Source organism: Eptatretus burgeri, chromosome 16, assembly GCF_056783735.1.
Source record: "Eptatretus burgeri isolate ZD-2024b chromosome 16, Ebu_testis_v1, whole genome shotgun sequence".
NCBI lineage: Eukaryota > Metazoa > Chordata > Myxini > Myxiniformes > Myxinidae > Eptatretus > Eptatretus burgeri.
In genome coordinates, this window is record NC_140976.1 from 26,198,120 (window position 1) to 26,214,914 (window position 16,795).

Here is a 16,795-nt window from a genome sequence, read left to right on the forward strand (position 1 = left end):
CTGGGCTGTGGTGAGGTTAAACCCTCACCCGTGACTGGTTCCTGGCGATAGTTCCAGGAGGGTCACGACTGAATTGTCTGTCCTGTGGGCGACGCGGCCGCTATTAGTGAAAAGCGGCCAATCGCACACCGGCGGGCGCAAATTCGTAACAATATTAAGCCAGCCACCTTTACCATTAAGCCAACACTAGACTTAGAATCATTGGAACGGTTGATGTACTCAAACCCAAGCTTTGCCCAAAATCAACATGATGATCACATGCTTTCTGACCTACATTTTTACATCTGTACTTATGCTTCTTAACAGTTAGGCCCCATTACCAGCACCATCACTTGCAGGACATTTTGAGACATGGGTTAAAAATGCTTGCAAAAACACATGAAAACAAGGCAAAACAACAAAGCATCTCAAAATACAAAGCCCATCGACATAGACTATCTACACGAACAAACTTGACTAGAATGCCAGCGAAAAAAAATTGTACATTTTATTAATTTGTGTTCTCCATATTCTCATAATAAAAGTTTAATGAAGATTTGATGACAAAAGCTCAATTGATAATACTAGTGCGTGCCCATACGTGCGCGGCCATACTTGCATAAAAAATAAAATTAACTTTCAAACCGCGTGCCAGAAACAACAACCACACAGGCCGTTCCTTTGCTCTCGCATGCCCATACGTGCATGGCCGTACGTGCAAAAAAAAACTTTCAAACAACTGCACAGGCCGTTCCTTCGCTCTCGTAAACGACAGTTGGATTGGGGCATTGTGTTTATCTATAAATGCGCATAAGAAATCGAGAAATTATTAGAATACAGTGAGTCATCACTATTTGGAAGTCCGTACGTTGTAACCCGTAATGGGGAATCCGCTCTAACTTGGCCATAACTTGGGAACCACTTGTCCGATTCATTTCAAACCTTTTGAAAGGCAAACAAACAGAGATTGCTGGAATTATAGATAGATAGAAGATAGATACTGTGGGTGCAAAACGCCAAGCAACATGTCCTGTCATTGGTAACTGAGGATCTCTTCCCCAATGGCCATGCCTACGCAGCAATGTGTCCTGTCATTGGTTTGGAAAATAAATGGCCATAACTTGGGAACCACTTGTCCGATTAATATCAAACCTTGAAAAGGCACATACTCAGGTCCCCAGCAATATACCTGGCAAGTTTCAATTAGATCGGACCAGTGGTTGTTGAGAAACAGCGGTCACAGACACAGACACAGACACACAGAGATTGCTGGAATTATAGATAGATAATGGCCTGGACAGACACACTGAAGCTCAATGGTAAATAAATAAATAAACACTGAAGTGACTCGCCGGGAGGCGATGATGGTTCGCGGGAATTATTGAACAATGCCACGATAGGTACAATTGAGTTGGTGGAAGCTTTTGAGGAAGCCCTACCGAAAAACCTATCTCCTCCGTCAAAATTGACCAAATCAAATCGGATTTTTAAAGATGTTTTACTTATGGACATTACGCACAGCTTCTAGGAAATGAAATTGTGAGAAACAAATCGAGAAAATAAAATAAAAGTTCAAGTGGGCGTGGGATGCCCCTCATACAAAAAGACACAACTAGACCATGACATCTAGCTTGTGTCCAAGTTTCATCAAGATCGCATCAAACGTCACGGAGCTATGCTCTGGAGAGAGTCACAGACAGACACACAGACACAACGAAAATAGTGGTCACTGCTGGTGCCCGCGAACCAATTTGTTAAATGGGGCATCTCATGCTTGACAAGATGCAGCAGGGCTAATAAGGGCTATTTATAGGCACTATAACTTTGCCCTTTCACATATTGACCCAATTTTTAATTAATTTCTCTATATTTTCATCATAAAGATTTTCTGAAAATTTGATGACAAAAGCTATTCTGCTGGAAGCCTTCGAAATTGTTGGAGGCATATGCTGATTTGTGCAGCACCAACCAGTGTACGCCATCTACATTGGTGGAGCGTACAGCTCAAACATGTGCGTGTTCTCGTGTGGAACTTTTGAACTATTTTATGGATGTTCATCAACTATTTTTTTGTTTGTTTTATCGTGAAAATTTCCTCCAGGAAAATTAGCGCTATAACAAAACGGCGTTCTAAGAGGCAGCATTATGCGAGGTATGCTTGTAATGCTGGTTGGTATTTGTGGTATGTATTTGTTAAAATAAAGTTGGGTCTCACCAGATGAGTGCCGACAATTATTCAGTAATTTACGAGATCGTTGCTTCACAAAATGATGCCAGTCGTTACCCAAACCTGACGCACGACTCGTCAATATCACTATTCCCACAGTTATGGGCCGAGAGATATTGCACCTTTCGTGCCTATTTTTCCCCCATTGCTCTTGAACAAATTATTTCCTTCCTTTGCAGAAAATATTATGAAAAAGATTCACTTCTCAAGGATCAGGTGGATGGAGCAATATTTGCCTCTCTGCTTGGTAAGATTTCCATGTTGAACTGATGTATATATATATATATTTTTTTTTTTATTCAGTTTGACCTCAGTTTACATTAATTTATCAGACTGATGGTTTTGTTTTAAATTCCTAGTAAGCATATGTTATCAGAGTGATGATGATTTTCAAACTCTCGGTCAGCTTACATTGGTATCCAAAAGGCTTTTGAAAAAAAATCCGTTTTTGTTTTTCAATATGATTCATAAGAAAAGTATTTTTCTTGCAAATGATATATGTGTATATATTGGAAAAAGTAAAAATAAAAAAGTATGTTGGTGCATTGGCATTTCTTCTACTATAGTGAGTATACTTTTTGAATGCTCTTGTACATTGTTTATTGGACCTTTGTAAACTCTTCAATGCTTTCATTGTTGACCACACATGGTTTTTATTTTAACTCCTGCAGTGTTTATCAGATCTTTTAACGATTGGTAAGTTTATCATGTTTAACTGACCGATGCTTTTTCCAACTACCAGTGAGTTTCCGGTCTTTATCAGACTGCTTTTCAAGTTATATGGAAGCATAAAGAACACGAGCCAGGTTTATTTATCATAAAGATCATGTATCTCCATGCAAATAAAGACCAATTTTATGATAAAGCACCAGTTTAGCCCAAAAATAAATTGTAAACCATGTTTTTCTAAATCCACCTGATCCTTGTTGAAATGTTGAGCAACAAATCTTCTTGTGTACGGCAGTTTGGCTGCTGGGTAGCGATCGTTTTGTTGAGGCACAGCTGTGTCATTGATGCTGTACCCCTTTACCAGTACACTGGTACAAATTTTGCCAACCTCAGAAGAATCCATCCATCCATTGGGACCATACTCTGTGCAGAGCATTAGTGCTGCCTCATCAGTCTCCTTGGCTATTGGACATAATCCTGGACGGGTCGCCACTCCGTCACAGGATACCAGCAAGCTGGCACTCATTTTGCCAAGCTTGGAAGGATGACAGGCAGAGTCAACCCCACCCAGTGTTAATTCGGCAGCCAACAGGGCTCAAACTCGGTACTCCAATATCCCAAGCCAGCCACCCTAACCGCAAAGCCAACACTAGGCTTAAGGGGCTGTCACACCTTGACGTTATAGCCAGCAATGGCAACGTATAAAAATGTATGTAAAACGTTGGCGTACGCTGAAGTTTTGAGGTTTTTTTTTTAAGTTTTGGTCGTATTCATAACATGTTGGTCGTATGCATAACATATTAGTAACGAGCACAGAACGTTTCGTTGTCTTATAGATAACTTATACCAACGAATGCTTAGCCTGTTGTCGGCGTTCACAACCTATGCCCAACGATAGTTTAACTTAGGCATAGCGCGCTGCACGTATCGCCGACGAACTCGTGGCGCAGCCTGTTAAAAAGCTTCCGCACGCCAATTTTAATCATAACCGCCTGAAAATTGGAAGTGTCAACATCGCAGTCACACCTTGACGATTTAGCCAGCGTATGCCGACCTATGAAAAATGTGTCAAACGCTGGCACACGTCGAATACGGTATGGGTAAGTTGTGTATACGTTAGGAACACGCTGAACAACAATGAAGTACGCTGTCATATTCCGTGGTACGTCTAGTACGTCGTGAAATTTCAAGTATGCTGAAAATTTTACGACGTACTCGACGTATGGCTCACAAGTTCCGCATACGCTGGCATAAGTTCTCTGCACGCTCCGCGATCATTGTCATACGTCGGACACATGTTACTTGTAAATTACTCATAAGTCGAAACACGTCGAGGTAATGTTTAGCATACCCGAAACTTAATTTTTAACCTATAAGTAGCCTGCTTTGAAGCTATGTGTAACGTATCTCAAACGCACATTGTCGTATGTAGACGAATTTGATTGACATCTTCCGGACGACCACAGAACTTACTGAACGTGTTTCTAACTTGCATCTACCGTATAATGGCGATTTGGCAGCGTTTAGGGGAATTGGTATATACAAATGGGCTTCACAAGAGGAACCCGTCAGTGTTCCAGACTCCATGTTGAGTAGATGTCAATGTCAGTAGTATCAGTAGTAGTAGTATTAGGTGAGCGTGTCAGTAGTATCAGTAGTAATAGTATTAGGTGAGCGTGTCAGTAGTAGTAGTAGTCGTAGGAGTAGGTGAGCATGATTGGGGAGGGTGTGGGTGATGATGGATCCTCGTTGCGTCCACGAATAGGAGACTACTTTGCACCATTGTTCGATGTTCTTTTCGGCAATTTTTTTTTTCTCATTCCCACGAACTTTTTTTTGTTTCAGTTTTTAAAGTTTTCAAGACGACTTGGACAAATGCATAATGTACTAGTAATGAACACAGAACGCTTCGATAACTTATAGATAAGTTATACCAACGATTGATTAGTGTTTTAGGCGTCCACAACATATGCCCAACGATAGTCTAACGTATGCATAGCGTGGCAGCATATCGTCGACGATCACGTGAGGTTTTCTATTCATAGGCTGCAACTTCACTTTTAATAAATGGCTGTCACTCGCCTATTGTTTTTGGACGCTGGTGCTCGGCAATTGAAATCGTTTCCATTGAACGAGTAAAATCGCTTCCACAGCACTGCAGTCACGGCACCAACAGCAGCAGGCTCAGTGCCAGGCTCAAGCGGATCCCTGTAGAAGGTGTACTGCTTGGTTATCCTTGGACCCACTCTGGCTAGCAGCTCGTCGAACATCGCTGGGGTAATTCGCAGAAAGTTGATTAAGGATGCATGGTCCTCGTTCTGGAGTTCCACCATGAGCTGGTCATATATGCCGTAATGGCGTCGCCTCCCGATCCATGGTCTGACCCAGTTCCTTCTCCGTTCACGTCTTCTTCTCCCGGCTCTATTGGCACGCAACTGGTGCAGTGTCAACTCGATGAGGTCATGTTGATGTTGGAGGACAGGTAGGTATTGTCGTCTCAGCCTTGCCGTATCCTCCATCTCTCGGAATGACATGGACATGTACTCACCACGAAGTCTAAAAAAAAAGACGGGTTCCTCCTGCGAAGCCCCTTTTTATATACCAATTCCCCTAATCGCTGCTAATACGCCATTATACGGTATCTGTAAGTTACAAACGCGTTCAGTAAGTTCTGTGGTCGTCCTGAAGACGTCAAATACGTATTTGTGCGTAGGACATGCTTTACAAATAATTCCCAAGCACGTTACTCATAGGTTATAAATAAGTCACGGGTACCATAAACATTACTTTGACGTGTTTCGACGTATGAGGAACTTTCAAGTAACGTGTTGCGAAGTGTGAACAACGTTCGTGTAGCGTGCTTACAAAACGTTACTCATAGGTTAGAAATAAGTTCCGGTTATGCTAAACATTACCTCGACGTGTTTCGACTTATCAGTAACTTACAAGTAACGTGTGGCATCGACGTGTGTCAACGATCGCATAGCGTGCCTACAACTTATGGCCAGCGTAGCAGAACGTGTGAGTCATACGCCGGCATACGTCGTAAAATTTCAAGCATGCAAAAAGTTTGAGGACAACCCAAAAGTACAACGTTTAAAGCCAGCGTACTAAGATGTATGGCAGTGTTTTTCAGCGTGCTCTTAACGTATACAAAACGTACCTATAACGTATTCGACGTGTGCCAGCGTTTTAGACAAATTTTTCATAAATCGGCATACACTGGCTAAATCGTCAAGGTGTGACAGTGGCTTTAGCAACAAATGAACAAGTAACAATGTGAAGTGAATGAAGTTCTAATCTCAGTTACTCAGGAGTTCAGTCACCAGTCTTGAGCAATCCATGGATTATGTGACTTGTTTTCAATAATGAATACATGGCACCGTAGCAGTGATAAATATGTTCAGCAAAACCATTTCAATGAATTGTTTATTAGGGAAACATCCTAGAAATATGAAACAAGGCAAAGTGCACAAGATTTTGGCAAAAGAATGGTTTCTTCCATAATTTCCTCAAACGGAGAGCTGAAGCAATGTACAGGGTGTGCGTCAAATGTCGCGTTACCCCCTACAATTATTGTATATATTGTTACGGATCTGGAAACCATAAGCATTCAACATACAGATGTCCCAAAAGTCAGTTATGTCGTTAAGTATGTGTGTCGTCAGATCCCTTTCCTTTTGTCGAGTGGGAGAATCAAAGGCGTGCGTTGCGATTTCTTTTTAGTTAGGTTATTACATCTAATAAACCATCCCATCTGCATGACCCCTTCGGCCATTCACGCTCCATCACCACCCGCTGGCTGCTTGTACCCTAACTTGCCGAAAGAGGGGTCTGCAGCAGGGCAGCCAGTTCCAGTTCTCGGCTCCCACGAACGTTGTAACTCTTGTACGATGACCTTCACGGCGCTGACACTGTTACTCGTAGAGAGCGAAGCCGCGTGGAGGAGTAACTGGGGTCTCCTGGCAGGGGCCGAGGCCTCACCCCGGAAAGGTGGGCCGGAGGACCCTGTCCATCAGAGGCGGGACAGCGAGGTGCGTTTTTCGCCAAGGGCCCCTCCCCGTGGAGAGAGGCCAATAAATATCCGAGACTCTCTGTAAAAAGGGGTCTGGTCGAGTTGCTTTCATGGTGGCTGTAATGGGTCGAGTTTGCTTTCACGGTGGCTGTAACGGGTCGAGTTTGCTTTCACGGTGGCTGTAACGGGTCGAGTTTGCTTTCACGGTGGCTGTAACGGGTCGAGTTTGCTTTCACGGTGGCTGTAACGGGTCGAGTTTGCTTTCACGGTGGCTGTAACGGGTCGAGTTTGCTTTCACGGTGGCTGTAACGGGTCGACTTTGCTTTCACGGTGGCTGTAACCGGTCGAGTTTGCTTTCACGGTGGCTGCAACAGGTCGAGTTTGCTTTCACGGTGGCTGTAAGCAGTCTGTTTTGTTTCACGGTGGCTGTACGGGGTTCTGGAGTTTCACGGTGGCTGCTATGAGGAGTTTTAATGAAGGACAGAGCGACCCTGACCTCCCTCCGTGGACCCAGATTGTTCACCACTCGAGCTCTGCCACGATCCACGAGTCCCTACGTGTGACTGGGGACCGGACCAACGACCTTTGTCAGGTGCCGCATCACGGAGCACGCCCTTCCTATGACATTCAGTTACACCACCGAACTCTGACCCCCAGCTTGTCTCTCTCCAGGGCTACGAGAGTCCAATAAAGACTCTGGGTTTCTTTTCATTGTGTGTGTGTGTGTGTGTGCGTGTGCGTGTGCGTGTGCGTGTGCGTGTGCGTGTGCGTGTGCGTGTGCGTGTGCGTGTGCGTGTGCGTGTGCGTGCGCGTGCGCGTGCGCGTGCGCGTGCGCGTGCGTGTGCGTGTGCGTGTGCGTGTGCGTGTGCGTGCGCGTGCGCGTGCGCGTGCGCGTGCGCGTGTGCGTGTGCGCGCGCGTGCGTGCGTGCGTCTGCGTGCGTCTGCATGTGGGCCCGTCTTGTAAGTAGATCTGAAAAAGTGTTTTTGCTCATTGTAAATATTCCTTCTTGCATATTCGCTTAAAGTCTTGCCTTTGTCTTTTTATTGCAAATAAACATTTGTAGAAATATTCCCAGTCCATTTCTGTCCCTTCTTGGATTGGTCCAGCATGGTTCGGATCTGAGTTTAGGCGGGGTTTTATCCCCGGTAAACCGTTCATTCCAGCCGGCACGGCTTTGGCAGTTTCCGCTCGGCTGCACCCGAACCGGAGTTGGTAGTTGGTAGTTGGAACTCTACCGCAGTCGGTAGAGTGACCCGGTTTGAGCAAGATGTGCCGAGGGCGTGGTTTCCCCAGTAGTCGAAATCGCGTAGTTAATTAGGTAAATTGGTTAAAGATAAATAGACCTACGCTACGCGGTTGAGATATTGGCGACCACGGTCGGTTAAACGACCCGCCGGCTCGTGGAGTTATCTGAACGAGGGCCAACAATTCCGGGGAGTTTGGTGGGAGACGACGCAAGCTTTCCCCACCTTGTGGTCGTTCTCGCCACTGACCCCCGGCCCACAACAATATGCTTATATGCAGTGAAATGAAAGTGGAGGATGTTTCTATATATGCTGTATATATATGTATATATATATATATATATATATATATATATATATTTATATATATATATATATATATATATATATATATTTATATATTTATACTGTATATATTGTTGAGAATTCGCGCCCGCCGGCGTGCGATCGGCCAGTTAACTCGAATCGCGGCACGTCGCCCACTGGACGGACAATTCAGTCGTGACCCTCTCGGAACAACGCCGGGAGCTAGTCACGGGTGGGTCTTACGACCTCACCACATTCGTGCCAATCGGCCACCCGCGTAGGATAGGGTTGTTCGCCAAACTCGACCTACCTAAGTACCTAGGCGGATGGTTAATCGGGCGATCGTACCTCGCCACAGGTAGACTTCGGACACGAACCGCTTAAGCAGTTCATTCCGTACTGCAGAGATAACCGAGCGGAGTTATCGTCGAACTCGACGGTTCAGATTAGTTACCCGGAACTTACACCCACTACCAATCTCTTACGCGATGCAGGATTGAGAGTTAATAAAAAGAAAGGAGACGAAGCAGAGTGGGAACAGTTCAACAAGCAAGCATTTTATTGCGCGACACACGGACACAAAGCAAGCACGTATATTCAGTCACAGTAATGATAATAAAAGGTACGTATTCAAGCACAGAAAGAAACAGTAAAAGAGAGATACTACCGACTAAGACCGACACACGGCAACACTTACGCAGTTTTACTTAACAGACGGCGCCACCACAAGCATTTACACAAAAACCAAAGGAAAAAGAAAGCCACCTTCATAGGCGAGGATTCATAGTCAAGTCAAGTAGTCAAGTCAAGTCAAGGCACATCTTGTTCATTCATAGTCAAGCGACCCCCACACCGCAACCTTGTCGCCGTCCACCGTCTTCCCTGCAACTCCTCCGCAACTTCTCTCCAAGCTCAACTTCACCCTCTTTTAGTTCCACACTCCCGCCCCACTCAGCTCCACCAGTTCCACTCTCTCTGCCAGTTCCACTCTGCTCTGCCCCGCTCTTCTCCGCGCGAGTCGCCTCGCGCTCGTATCTTTATAGGTCTCAGGAGGAGCCGATATGCAAATATGCGGATCAAAACTCGATTGGAGGCGGGGCCACGCCACCTCGCGTTTGCCCATTGGACGGAGGGGAAGTGGACGTGAAGCATTTTGGATCCGAATTTTCCCCCGGAAAGACCGCCATTCACGCTCGCGGCTCGGTGCGTTTGGCACCAATCGCCGAACGGGCCCTCGACAGCCCGACGTTCAGTGTTCACAGGTGGTGCGGTTGTTGGTTGTGAAGGAGAAAGGCGAAGGTGGTGGAGGGTTTTCTGTGTGGTTTGATGGTTATGGTGTCGTTTGGGAATGGCGGTGAAGCGATGTTTGCGGGATGGAGTTATGAAGGTAAAGGTAGTGGCTGTTTGCGTTGTTGGCAGCTTTATGGTCGAAAATAACAATAGAAAAAGAAAAAATGGCTAACTAAAAGCGTCGCAGCCCGGATGAGTCACACATATTCCCTCTATACAACGGGTTTGGGCTAACTACACATGGACTTACTGAGAAATCTCACCTGAGGACTCTTTATGGTGTAATGCAAATTTCCACAACCGTAACACTACCCCCTCCCCTTTTTACAGACTCGTCCCGAGTCGTCAAATTCTCATGTGCCATCATGTGTAGTTCTCCCCTAGTACATTTTACTTTCGGATCCCTGAGTGCGACATTCATGGTATTCGTGTCCCCAAAATAAATAACCTGAGGGCTGAGTAACTAACTCAACAAACCCACTCATACGGACGACTTAAATAAAATTGCCGGCGCTAGACAGACATGCCGGGGGCGCACTCATATTTACAATGCATCTTAACCTTAACTTACAAATTTTACACTAAACCATGGCCCAGGATCAATGGACTCTGCAAAGAAAAAGCAGTTAGCAGGGAGCCAGGCTGCTCGCATGCAGTCTCTGGCTCAAGCAATCCAGGTGACAGGGAACGTGGCCGGCTGCTCACACGCAGTCCAAGGCCTCCCCCTTTTGAATGAACGCAGTGAACCACAATGGTGCATGGGCTGCACAAACGCAGTCTCCTTGTGCGGCTGCCTACAGGGCAGTCCCTGCAGGGCACAGTGAACAGTGCGGTATTGAGGCGACACAAACAAGGAACGGTGGATAGATGGTTGCAAACAAACAACGGTGCATGGGCTGCTGGTGCAGTACCATGTTGCAGCTGCCATGACGGCAGTCCCTGCAAATTTGCACGAGGATCCTGGTGCACATGGCAATGAACAAGGGGGGGGATGCAGAACAGAACGGGGCAAAATGATGAGGGCAGCAGGCATGAATGGCAAAGGCAGGCAGGCAAGGCATGGCAAGGCTGCTGTAGCAAACACAGCTTGCAGTGAAGCTGACCGGCACAGGCCTTGCAGTAAAACAGCGTCGGACGATCCGACCGGCACAGGCCTTGCAGCAAACAGCCAGCCGATGAAGTTGGCCAGCCTTTGCCTTTCAGTGGAGGTTGGTGGAGGGAGTGCGGTGGTGCTGCCCACTCAGAAGGCGGGCTCGGACCTACCTACCCGTCTCCCTCCCAACCTATCGCCTTTGCCTGTCTCTGTCCATACCCACTCCCTTAATTTGTAAAAAAAAATTTAGCCCCTCTTTATTTTTATTTCCCTTTTACAATTGTCTCCCGAACCCCCTTTATCGTCATTGTTCGGCTAACCTATCGTCTCCTAGCCTACTCGCAACCCGTACGTTCCCTTCCTGGAGGGGAATAAGGGAGAGCTAGCGTCCTGTGTCGAGGCCCAACTCAAGCCTCAGGATGGCCTCCCCAGACTTCAGGGATCTTTAACCCAAAGTGGGTCCAGCGGCCCACAACGAGAGCAAAGGGATGGATGGTGCGGAGGGGTACATCTCCTAATCTACCCTAACCATTATCTCTTAAACTACCCCGGGGCTTTCAACAAGCACCTCTCGCTTAATCTACTGGTTCTATCAACCCAGATTCCTGTCGCCTGTGTTGGTGTCCTCACAATTTCAGGCCTCGCCTCCCAATTTTCCTTCCGTGCCCTCACACGGTCTCATGGCTGGGACGCGTGGCTCCCTTGGCAGGCACTACCCTCTGCCGATTATCTAGCAATGGCACCCCCCGGGCACTATACTGCCTCCGAGCCTACCAGCTCCCTAAACACCGGGGAGTGCCTTCCATGGCGACTCCCCTGAAACGCTCACGTGGCAGGCTGGCGCCCCGGGCCCCTTCCCTGGGTGCCCGTGCCCAATGCACTGCCCACGTGGCTAACGGTGCCCCGGGCCCCCACATCATGTGGGCACGCCAGTGCCCACTACGCCATCCCGGCCCCCCATGGGCCCTTGGCCTACCGCGGCCGACTAGCCCAGTGCCCGGGGTACCCACTCAGCGATACTCATCTTTCGCAGCCACGCTCCCAGCCCGTCAACAGGGCTCCTGCACCCCTCCAAACAGGTTTCGAGCCTACTTTCCCACCAACAACAAAACGACTTCCATTTTTGCTAATTTGACTACCCCAGCTAACTCACTTTATTCTGACCCCGGGGTCCCTTGGGCGGGAGTCACTCCTCCCCCCAATCACTCATCGCACCATGCATTCCACATTCGCTCCATACACACAGACCCGCTGGCCTCACTCACTCATCATGTACTCACCTCACAACTTTTCAACACACACACATCGCTGATCTCTGCCATCCTGCTGACTCCATCCCCTAACTAACTCGTGCTCCCATGTCATCCCTTACACTACAGCACGTTCCTTTTAACACTACGTAGCTAAGCTTCGTCCCCACTACACATTCACTGTCAGTCACTGTCTTCCAAAATCCTCAATAAATAATTTTATTTCCAATCCTAAAGCTCACCTAAATCCCTCTACCTAATCCATTCCACGGACTCCATGAGGACTTACCCCTTGCCCCATGAAGCCGGTCTAGCTAAGCAAACCCTTCCCCCAAGCTAGTTCCATCCTGTGCCCGGGCCAAGGGGATCTTCCACCCCTCGCCCAGGGAATCCTGTTCACCCGAAAGTGAGGCTTGCTTTTCTTTTTTTTTCTCTCGCGTCGCACCAGCGCGGCAACTCGCAACCTGTGCACCAGCGCGGAAATTCAAAGCCGCGCACCTTTGGCGTGTCGTCATGGCAGCTGTTCGCGTCCCTCGTCCCTCTTGGATGGCACCATCCGGCAGGGATTCACCCTCCTGCCGGATTCCAACCGTACCCGCAGCCATGACGTCACCCGGCGCATAAAAAAACAAGCCTCGTGCTTCGAGGGGTTCCCCACGCGAACACATGTGCTCTGCCCATTGGAGCTTAACACAAACTCACATGGAGAACCCATCCGGTCCAAATCCGTCTACCTGCCGAGCTTTTGTCCGTCCGCGGGATCGGCAACATCCACCGCTGGCGTTTCCGGACCGGGCTTCACTCCCGCAAGCGAGCACGTGGCGGCCTCGTGCATTGCACAGCACGGACCTCGCGCTCGCCACCGTGTAAACCCGGCGCGGTCCCCATTACAGCTCCGGCCGCTACTTGGCCTTTGTCCTTTTGTCGCCGTCGTCGTCGCCATTTAACACACGCACTCCCGCGTGCCATGACGCTCACACACCTCTCCATGACACTCGGGCATGCAGTTGCGTGTTCCCGCATACCGATCGTCATCTCTCTTTCATACTGCTTTCTCACACACGTGGTCTCTGTTACACACACCTTTTCACTCACGATTGCCATTTCACCACGCTATGCGTGCGTTTCGGCACACATTTCGAAACACTCGAAACCACACACACTGGGACACTCACGCTGGGAATTCGCGCCACAACAAGGGGTTCCGGGGTCTCCAAACCCCCCAAGCTCCGTGTGCACCCATCCACAGCACTCGCCCCCTCTACCTCGCAAAGCTCGACCGGATCCACCTGGTCGAGATCCGCTTCAAGGGAGCATAGTGTCCCGTTCCCGAAGGAAGCCATCCGGCTGCTCGCACCGGTCTCGAGACATTCCTCGAGCTCCCCCTCATCGTCCTCCAATAACTCCATGTGTGTGTGCTCGTCTTTCACACCGTCTTTATCGTGTAGTCTCTCCTCTACTTTTTCTATCTCCCTTGTCTTTGTTATTCCTTTTATTATTTCCGTTTCTTCCTGGCTCTTCGTCTGTTTCCTCCTTCGTCGTCACCTCTACCTCCTTTAATTTCACTTATTTCCTTTAATTCCTGCGTCTCCGTCGTCACCTCTACGTCCTTTAATTTCTCCGTTATTTCTTTCAACTCCTGCGTCTCCATCACCTCTACCTCCTTTAATTTCACTTATTTCCTTTAATTCCTGCGTCTCCGTCGTCACCTCTACGTCCTTTAATTTCTAGGTTATTTCTTTCAACTCTTGCGTCGTCCCCTCGTGTCTGAGTTTTTTTTAGTTTCCCCGATAATTGTCGTGGCGGCAATGCTCGTCATCAACTGTGCGAGTTCATACACTTCTCGTCCAATCATCATTATTTTCTCTGTCAATTCTTCCTCACCCGTTATCGTGGTCCGAATCGCCGCCACACTCCCCCTCGACTCAGTATTTCCTTCAGGTAGCGTCCTGGTCCCGTTTGCAAACTCTCGGAGCATTTTTATATCCTTCACCATTGTTCCCAGATCCCAATCCTTTCGCTTCATCCCAAGGTCCATGACGGCCATTAGTTGCTGCATTGTCACATGCCCTGGCCACATCCACTGACCACGTTCAGTGGTGTAATTGTAATCATAAAAATATCCCGATGCATAGCATAGCCACTTTTCCCATCCCTGGGGTAAAGATGTGTCTTCCTCACGGGTGTCTTGGACCATGGTTTCTACATTATAACACGTATTCATTTCTACACCCGGCTCCCGCTCGCCTTGAAACTCCATCTTGTTTCTCGTAACGGGATTAATTTAAAAAGCTCGTAATTTGGAGGGAACGGGGGGGGGGGGAAGGGGGTCGCTTCGTGCACCCCTGGTCCGTTCCCGTGAACTTAGTTGGAGATGGGAGAGTTTGTTTCCCGCTCGATGACACCAGTGTTGCGAATTCGCGCCCACCGGCGTGCGATCGGCCACGTAACTCGAATCACGGCACGTCGCCCACCGGACGGACAATTCAGTCGTGACCCTCTCGGAACAACACCGGGAGCTCGTCACGGGTGGGCCTTTCGACCTCACCACAATCGTGCCAATCGTAGGATACCGTCTTTATCGTGTAGGATGCACCCGCGTAGGATAGGGTTGTTCGCCAAACTCGACCTACCTAAGTACCTACGCGGATGGTTAATCGGGCTATCGTACCTCGCCGCAGGTCGACTTCGGACACGAACCGCTTAAGCGGTTCGTTCCGTACTGCAGAGATAACCGAGCGGAGTTATCGTCAACCTCGACGGTTCAGATTAGTTACTGGGAACTTACACCCACTACCAATCTCTTACGCGATGCACGATTGAGAGTCAATAAAAAGAAAGGAGACGAAACAGAGCGGGAACAGTTCAACAAGCAAGCATTTTATTGCGTGACGCACGGACACAAAGCAAGCACGTATATACAATCACAGTAATAATAATAAAAGGCACGTATTCAAGCACAGAAAGAAACAGTAAAAGAGAGATACTACCGCCTAAGACCGACACACGGCAACACTTACGCAGTTTTACTTAACAGACGGCGCCACCACAAGCATTTCCACAAAAAGCAAAGGAAAAAGAAAGCCACCCTCATAGCCGAGGAGGCAGACATATCCGTAGACCAAATGTACGTGAATCCTGGAGGATCGGCCAGGTCCACGAGACCGGGGAGGTCTTACCCGCGTCCACGTGACGCGATGGCGGGCAAGCCGCAATGTTCGCGCCACTGCGCCCCGACTCCGTGCCCTGGCGTGGTCGGCGAGTCCTCTCCGGCGTGCTCTGTGTAAGCGGTCCCGTTGGCACTACGTTTAGGGTGGGGGAGGAACGGGGGCCCCCCCTCGGCACTATCTCAGCGCGAATGGGTGGGGGGGGGAATCGTTGATGCTCAGGGAGAGGGGTATGGCTGGCTGGCCTGGATCTCGCGACGAGTCAAACGACCCCCACACCGCAACCTCGTCGCCGTCCGCCGTCTTCCCTGCAACTCCTCCACAACTTCTCTCCAAGCTCAACTTCACCCTCTTTTAGTTCCACACTCTCGCCCCACTCAGCTCCACCAGTTCCACTCTGCTCTGCCTCGCTCTTCTCCGCGTGAGTCGCCTCGCGCTCGTATCTTTATAGGTCTCAGGAGGAGCCGATATGCAAATATGCGGATCAAAACGCGATTGGAGGCGGGGCCACGCCACCTCATGTTCGCCCATTGGATGGAGGGAAAGTGGGCGTGAAGCATTTTGGATCCGAATTTTCCCCCGGAAAGGCCGCCATTCGCGCTCGCGGCTCGGTGCGTTTGGCACCAATTGCCGAACGGGCCCTCGACAGCCCGACGTTCAGTGTTCACAGGTGGTGCGGTTGTTGGTTGTGAAGGAGAAAGGCGAAGGTGGTGGAGGGTTTTCTGTGTGGTTTGGTGGTTATGGTGTCGTTTGGGAATGGCGGTGAAGCGATATTTGCGGGATGGAGTTGTGAAGGTAAAGGTAGTGGCTGTTTGCGTTGTTGGCGGCTTAATGGTTGAAAATAACAATAGAGAAAGAAAAAATGGCTAACTCAAAGCGTCGCAGCCCGGATGAATCACACATATTCCCTCTATACATCGGGTTTGGGCTAACTACACATGGACTTACCGAGAAATCTCACCTGAGGACTCTTTATGGTGTAATGCGAATTTCCACAACCGTAACAAGATATATATATATATATATATATATATATATATATATATATATATATATATATATATATATATATATATATTGTTATTATGGGTTTGAGGTTCGCCATGAGGGGAAGCCTTTGGGTTCCTTCCAAGCGCCCGGTCCTGAAGCCACCAGCCGCTGATAACTCTGTGGTCCAGCAGGTTGCTCAGCAAACACGAATGTCAATTCATCTCGTCAACTCTAAAAGGGTTGACGAGATTAATTATATCTGTTGAACTCCGTTTACCTAAGGAGGTGACTAAATTAACTGAGTTTCGTGCTCTAAGCGCACAATCGGATTACTGCCAAGTGATGCAGTGAGTATACGCTGGCTAACGAGAGCGAATCGCGTAGGGTGCAACCCCCCGTCTAACTATGCTTGTACACTGTGTCGGACCAATGAAGGAAAGAACAACCGAGACAGATTTGAAAGAATAACCAACAATCTATTTATTCACACACACACACACACACACACACACACACACACACACACACACACGAAATGGTGAAAAGCACATTACTTACAGGTCT

At 48.3% G+C, this 16,795-nt stretch overlaps 1 protein-coding gene across 13 annotated transcripts in view; it reads left to right on the top strand.

Moving 5' to 3' along the window:
* SGSM1 (small G protein signaling modulator 1) overlaps positions 1 to 16,795 on the top strand; it is a 165,695-nt gene that overhangs the window by 69,137 nt on the left and 79,763 nt on the right. For 10 of the 13 annotated variants that reach the window (XM_085859284.1, XM_085859285.1, XM_085859287.1 and 7 more), the window contains one exon: positions 2,386 to 2,453. The exons of the other annotated variants lie outside the window; for them this stretch is intronic. In XM_085859284.1, coding sequence (XP_085715410.1) covers positions 2,386 to 2,453 — 68 coding nt within the window. The remainder of the gene's footprint in view (positions 1 to 2,385; positions 2,454 to 16,795) is intronic. 13 annotated transcript variants of the gene reach the window in all.